At 46.1% G+C, this 7,374-nt stretch overlaps 1 protein-coding gene across 1 annotated transcript; it reads right to left on the reverse strand.

The window, feature by feature from the left end:
• Positions 1–5,761: 5,761 nt before the first annotated feature.
• On the reverse strand, positions 5,762–7,033 carry LOC148014715 (GDSL esterase/lipase At3g48460-like). Its single transcript, XM_087666579.1, has one exon. It carries the CDS (start codon positions 7,031–7,033, stop codon positions 5,762–5,764), a length of 1,272 nt encoding a protein of 423 aa, XP_087522705.1.
• Positions 7,034–7,374: the final 341 nt, after the last annotated feature.

Below are 7,374 nucleotides of genomic sequence, written 5' to 3' on the forward strand. Positions count from 1 at the left end.
CTCCCTCTCTCATTTCATTTTCTCTCTTTCTCTCCCTCTCTCATTTCCTCTCCCTCCCTCGCCCTCACCCTCACCCACACCCTCTCTTTCTCTATTTGCCTATTATGTTTAACATCTTATCTCTTTTTCTCTCTCCTCTCATTCTCTCTTTTTTCTCTCTCCTCTCCCTCTCTCATTTCCTTTTGCTATCTTCCTCTCCTTCTCTCATTTCTTCTCCCTCCCTCTCTCTCTCTCATTTCCCTATTATGTTTTCGTCTCTCCCCCCTCTCCCTCTCCCTCTCTCATTTTCTCTCTCTTCTTCCCCCTCCCTCTCTCATTTTCTCTCTTTTCCTCCCTCTCCCTCTCCCTCTCTTTAATTTCCCTCTCTTTCTCCCTCTCCCTCTCCCTCATTTCTTCACCCTCTCTCATTACATACAAATTATACAAAAAATAAATAAAAAAGAGAGAGAATACACTCTCCCTTCCTCACGTTCTCTCATTTCATCCCCCTCCCTATTCCATTTCCTCCCTCTGCCTCTCCCTCTCGCTCCCTTTCCCTCTCCATCTCTTTCTCTCTCTCTCCCTCCCTCCCCCTCCCTCTCCCATTTCCTTCCTCTCCCTCTCCCTCTCTTTCTCTCTCATTTCCTCTGCCTCTCTCAATATATATACACAAATCATATAAGCAAAAGTAAAAGAGAGAGAGAATGCACTCTCCCTCCCTCTCCCTCTCTCATTTCCTCCCCATCCCTCTCCCTCTCTTTCTCTTTCTCTTTCTCTTCCTCTCTCCCTCTCTCATTCCCTCTCTCTCTTCCTCCCTCTCCCTCTCTCATTTCCTCCCCCTCCCTCTCCCATTTCCTTCCTCTCCCTCTCTTTAATTTCACTCTCTTTCTCCCTCTCCCTCTCCCTCATTTCTTCTCCCTCTCTCATTATATACAAATTATACAGAAAATAAATAAATAAGAGAGAGAATACACTCTCCCTACCTCTCGTTCTCTCATTCCATCCCCCTCCCTCTTCCATTTCCTCCCTCTCCCTCTCCCTCCCTCCCCCTCCCTCTCCCTCTCCCTCTCCCTCTCCCTCTCTTTCTCTCTCATTTCCTCTCCCTCTCTCAATATATATACACAAATTATAAAAACAAAAGGGAGAAGGAGAGAGAGAATGCACTCTCCCTCCCTCTCCCTCTCTCATTTCCTCCCCATCCCTCTCTTTCTCTTTCTCTTTCTCTCATTTCCTCCCCCCTCCCTCTCCCGTGTGAATGCATGATGCCTTGCATGGGGGATTGGATGAGACTAAATTGAAGGGAAGATGATAGGCTTGTCCTTCATGTTCATGATAGCATACATAGTATTTGTGCTAGATTAAAGAAATATGTATGTAATACTCGAAGTCTATTTAGAATACTAGTATGGGGTCTACATATAGGAAATCGTAGAAGTTGTTTTACAGGGATATTGAGATAACGCATTGGTATGTGATACTTAGGATAGCATCTCGTAGGTAATATTACAACTTGGGTTCCATTTTATCTAGAATACTCGAAATGAGTGTATAGAATATGTGGTTCGAGACAAAGAAGGAATCCCTAGAAATGTCTCGTACACATAATGTTTTATTTCTAAATTCATTCTATAATGCACCAGTAAACAAAAAATTCCACTTGGGTGCTACTAAAAAAATGTTAATTATTGTGGGGAAGAGAAAGAATTGCATTGCTTGTAGAGAATAGATAGAGATATTGCTCACACAGAGCATGCTCAAAATAATAGTTGTGCTCCTTATGATGATAGAGACAAATACAATATGTGCATTGCTTGCATGTGAAGAGTCACAACTCACCGTTCAATGTAGGAAACATTTGCATGGAAGACGCGTTACACCTGCTTGACCATTAGTTTGTTCCATGGGAAAAGTGTGAACAAGAGTTTTATTGTGCATAAGCAAACAAGATGCACCCCATTTCCCTTTAAGAGGATCATGGTGCTTCATTTCCTAAAACTATATACTGTAAGTTTGTTATAAGCATGAAATGCAATCATTCGGATCTAAAATTGCATTGATGATCACCAACATACGAAGATTTTTCTTCAACTTCATACATCCATAAACATCTTCATCACTCCATGAATAATTCTTCAAATTTCTTGAGCTTGCATTTTTGCTTGCACTTGATCTTTACTCCCCCTCAAGCGAGAGAAATGTAGCAGTTAAGACATGGAGTTGGCGTTCTGATTAAAACTTCTAGCAATTTGAATGAAAATGATAGCTAATTGCTATCCAAAATATCATGGTTTGCATAGTATCATCACTTGTGGCAGCAAGAACCACATTATGTTGTGCACCATCTTCACAGGGATCCAAACCATGAGGTTGTTGAGAAACCATTTGATTTGCAACATATAAAACATTAATATCATTAAACAATTCATCTCCTAGATCATTATGGATAGCTTTGGCCTCTTTTTTTCCTTGGATGTTTGAAGAATCCAATGTAATAGCCACTTCAAACATATCATGCATAGATCCACAATCAATCATTTGGTATCCACTTACCAATTTGGAAGCATTTGTAATAGGGCCACAACCAATACCATTGTCATATGTGGCAAAAACACCCCTATAATGAGGAGCCTAAACTTGATCTCCAGTATAAAGGTAAGGGATATGGGTTGCAATATCCTCCTCATTGCTTGCGAAAAAACCTTGACCACCATTTTAGATACAAGCAACAACATCATTTTCAACATTGATAGGTTGATCATCTGCTCCAAATTCAGCATGATCAAAAGAGCGAATCATTCCAACACGCTCACAAAAGCCTAAAGATAGCCTAATAAAGGCTCAAGACATCACTAAGAGCTCATTCGAGAGCAGACTGGGAATGATACGCAGCACGTGGAACATAAAACCTGTCAAGTTTATCTCGCTAATCATCTCAAAAGAAAGCGAGACCACCTAGAGATCCTTGGGTGAAAACGTTGCATCGACATTGCTCACAGACAAAGCATGCTCAGAATAATAGTTGTGTTCATTATTATGATAGAGACAAATACAATAGGTGTAGCTTGAATGTGAAGAGTCACACACATGCAACTATTCAATGTAGAGCACATTTACATCTGACACGTGTACACACTTCACCATTAGTTCATTCCAACAATTATACTTTACCACTTAAAGCCAAAGTTAAGCTTCTCAATGATGCAATTGGAGTTCTGTGAGGATCTAGCAAACCATATGCTAAACTACTACTAGCGAACCGGACAATGTTAGGATATGAAAAGCACTCAGCTTTGATGGGAATGGAATAATGGCGAAGTTCACCAAAGGATACATTTCGTGCATGTAATTTTGCACTACCATGTATTGCCACTTGCATGCAAAGCTTGAGAGATCCATGAGAAGCTCTCATATGGTCGAGATGTAAACGTGGGTAGCGAGAGAGAGAGAGAGAGAGAGAGAGAGAGAGCTGGAAGGAAGATTGCAATTATTTAATGAGAACTTGGGAATATATATATATATATATATATATATATGTGTGCGCAATATGAGACGGCACTTGCTCCCACTCTTAAAAAAGACAATTATGTAGTAGAGCAGCTCTGCATGCCGAGAGGGGCAGAACAGAAGCTATGGTGTTGTAACTTCGTGTACATGCTCATGAGATCAATGAGTACCGAAAGTGGCAGCTGCGGTGGTGAGGAAGCTGGGGGAGGGGGAGGGGGAGGGCTGTGGATATATATCAGCACAGGCCCCACAGATCTTGACGGGTTCAGCCCGTACCAGGTAATTATGGGTCTGAGAGATTAAAAAGGCCCCTAAAATGAAGTTTGGTCTATCCCCGACTGACTCCCAGGTTTCGCACCATGGACCATCTCCATCACAGGCAGACGATTAGAACCATACACGTGCATGAGAGGATGATGACAGAGCTCCATCATCCAAATTAATTATTCAAACAAATATAAAAAAGTAAACAACTGGCAAGTCACCGGAAGAGAACTGACACATCCGCAAAAGTCTGGGGCCCATACTGATATTTATCTTCAGCTCGGTTGCATCGCCGACGTTAGCGCCGTGAGCGACCGGCACAACCAACTCCTTACCGCCGCCCTCCACGACATCGCCTCCCGCCATCCTGGCGTAGAGATCGTCTACCTTGACACATTGGCTACCTTCCTGCACGTGCTCGACCACGCCTCCGAGTACAGGTTCACAAGCACCCAAGGGGCCTGCCTCCCACACTTCATGCCCAGCTCCTCCTTCAACCCAGTCAGCCCGTGCACTGACCCTAGCACCTTCATCAGTTGGGATGGGCTCCACCTCACAGACGCCATGTACGGGGCCATGATGGACCTTATGCTCAAAGACCCTGCCTTCTCCTCCCCCTCCGCTGTGAATATCTAGTTTCTACGGTCAATATTGAATTTGGTTTTGGTCCCAACCGCCTTGCTATGAGTAGTAGCTGCTCCTGGGTAGCCCTGCTCCGAGACTGTTGTAAGTGCAACAAGAAAAAGAAGGCCCGCTGGTAGGAGCATCTTCGTGCTCGCCATCGCTGGTTGGTTCTCGCTCTCTTCTGTTAGGCCTGGTATCGTGCGTCTTTGTTTGATTTGCTCCCCTCCCCAACCCCGATTATAAATTGACACTTAAAACATATCGTGCATAGATCCACAATCAATCATTTGGTATCCACTTACCAATTTGGAAGCATTTGTAATAGCATTAGGGCCACAACCAATACCATTGTCATATGTGGCAAAAACACCCCTATAATGAGGAGCCTGAACTTGATCTCCAGTATAAAGGTAAGGGATATGGGTTGCAATATCCTCCTCATTGCTTGCAAAAAACCTTGACCACCATTTTAGATGCAAGCAACATCATCATTTCCAACATTGATAGGTTGATCATCTGCTCCAAATTCAGCATGATCAAAAGAGCGAATCATTCCAACATGCTCACAAAAGCCTAAAGATAGCCTAATAAAGGCTCAAGACAGCAGTAAGAGCTCATTCGAGAGCAGACTGGGAATGATACGCAGCACGTGGAACATAAAACCTGTCAAGTTTATCTCGCCAATCATTTCAAAAGAAAGCGACACCACCTAGAGATCCTTGGGTGAAAACGCTGCATCGACATTGCTCACAGACAAAGCATGCTCAGAATAATAGTTGTGTTCATTATTATGATAGAGACAAATATAATAGGTGTAGCTTGAATGTGAAGAGTCACACACATGCAACTATTCAATGTAGAGCACATTTACATCTGACACGTGTACACACTTCACCATTAGTTCATTCCAACAATTATACTTTACCACTTAAAGCCAAAGTTAAGCTTTTCAATGATGCAATTGGAGTTCTGTGCGAGGATCTAGCAAACTGTATGCTAAACTACTACTAGCGAACCAGCCAATGTTAGGATATGAAAAGCACTCAGCTTTGATGGGAATGGAATAATGGCGAAGTTCACCGAAGGATACATTTCGTGCATGTAATTTTGCACTACCATGTATAGCCACTTGCATGCAAAGCTTGAGAGATCCATGAGAAGCTCCCATATGGTCGAGATTTAAACGTCGGTAGAGAGAGAGAGAGCTGGAAGGCGGATTGCAATTATTTAATGAGAACTTGGGAATATATATATATATATATGTGCGCAATATGAGACGGCACTTGCTCCCACTCTTAAAAAAGACAATTATGTAGTAGAGCAGCTCTGCATGCCGAGAGGGGCAGAACAGAAGCTGTGGTGCTGTAACTTCGTGTACATGGTCATGAGATCAATGAGTACCGCAAGTGGCAGCTGCGGTGGTGAGGAAGCTGGGGGAGGGGGAGGGGGAGGAGAAGGCAGGGTCTTTGAGCATAAGGTCCATCATGGCCCCGTACATGGCGTCTGTGAGGTGGAGCCCATCCCAGCTGATGAAGGTGCTAGGGTCAGTGCACGGGCTGACTGGGTTGAAGGAGGAGCTGGGCATGAAGCGTGGGAAGCAGGCCCCTTGGGTGTTAGTGAACCCGTAGTCGGAGGCGTGGTCGAGCACGTGCAGGAAGGCAGCCGATGTGTCAAGGTAGACGATCTCTACGCCAGGATGGCGGGAGGCGATGTCGTGGAGGGCGGCGGTAAGGAGCTGGTTGTGCCGGTCGCTCACGGCGCTAACGTCGGCGATGCAACCGTGGGAGTCGTGCGTGGAGGAGGAGAACCGAGACATATACGTGGCCATGCAGCCCATGGGGAACTCCCCCTGCACCACCATTCTCTTGACTCCTGTGTTGAGTATGCGGTCCTCCAGCTGGCGGGCCACCTTCTGCACCACGGAAGGGACCATGGCGGCGACAGAGGAGGAGTCGGGCTGCGGCGAAGACCAAGCGTAGTTGTAGTCGTTGCCCCCGATCTCGCCGATGTACACCAGAGCGTTGGTCATATTGACGGGCGCGGAGGTGCGCCTACTGGGTGCTTCAAGGTCCGCCAGGAACCATCCCACCTGGACGTCGAGAGAGTCGGGAGTGCTTGAGCTTACGCCTGCGAGCTGCTGGAGAGTGGCTAAGTCTAGAGCCGTGGCTCCCGCAACCGCAAAGTTCTCGTTCTGCACGATCGACGGTGCAGCTTCTGACGTAGTACTAGTACTCGTATTCTGCTGCTGCCGCAGGTGAGCGGGCAACAAAGGCACCCCGAGAGCCTGGCACAGGAAGTCCACCATGAGCCTGCCGTCGCTCCAGCGCCCCGTGGCCTCGTGGAAGAAGGTGGAGCCGTAGGGGAGGCTGGATGCGATCAAGCCTGGGTTGTTGCCGGTGTCGGTGGTGGAGTCGCCGAAGGCCAACACGGGAGAGAAGGCGGGGCATGGCGCAGATGCAGATGAGGATGACGGATCGGCCGCCTGCGATATTAGCTGCGAATATCTAGTTTCTACGGTCGATATTGAGTTTGGTTTTGGTCCCAGCCGCCTTGCTGTGAGTAGTAGCTGCTGCTGGGCAGCCTCGCAGCCCTGCTCCGAGACTGTTGTAAGTGCAACAAGAAAAAGAAGGGTCGCTGGTAGGAGCATCTTCGTGCTCGCCATCGCTGGTTGGTTCTCGCTCTCTTCTGTTAGGCCTGGTGTCGTGCGTCTCTGTTTGATTTGCTCCCCTCCCCGACCCCGATTATAAATCGACACTCCATCCCGAAACCTGAGTCCTGACCGTGAATTTCACTCCCGCAGTAGGCGCTTTTCAAAGGCGAAAAGCGTCCAAAAAGTAACAGCGTCCTTCTGGCCATTTTTCAATGTGGACCAAGACGTTTAATCCCACACGCTAAGTACTTCCTGATAAACCAGCCTTATTCCTTTAGACGTGTAGGTGACATTGCTATATTTCCAAAATCTCAAAATTATTTGCAAGCCACCTGGCACCTTTTCTTCTATTT

This window comes from Lygodium microphyllum, chromosome 25, assembly GCF_053477565.2.
Source record: "Lygodium microphyllum isolate KBCC chromosome 25, Lygodium_microphyllum_v1.1.10, whole genome shotgun sequence".
Classification (NCBI taxonomy): Eukaryota; Viridiplantae; Streptophyta; class Polypodiopsida; order Schizaeales; family Lygodiaceae; genus Lygodium; species Lygodium microphyllum.

Bases quoted from the DNA above. Each gene is read 5' to 3' on its own strand.
- LOC148014715 (XM_087666579.1), bottom strand. From the start codon at position 7,033: ATGGCGAGCACGAAGATGCTCCTACCAGCGACCCTTCTTTTTCTTGTT.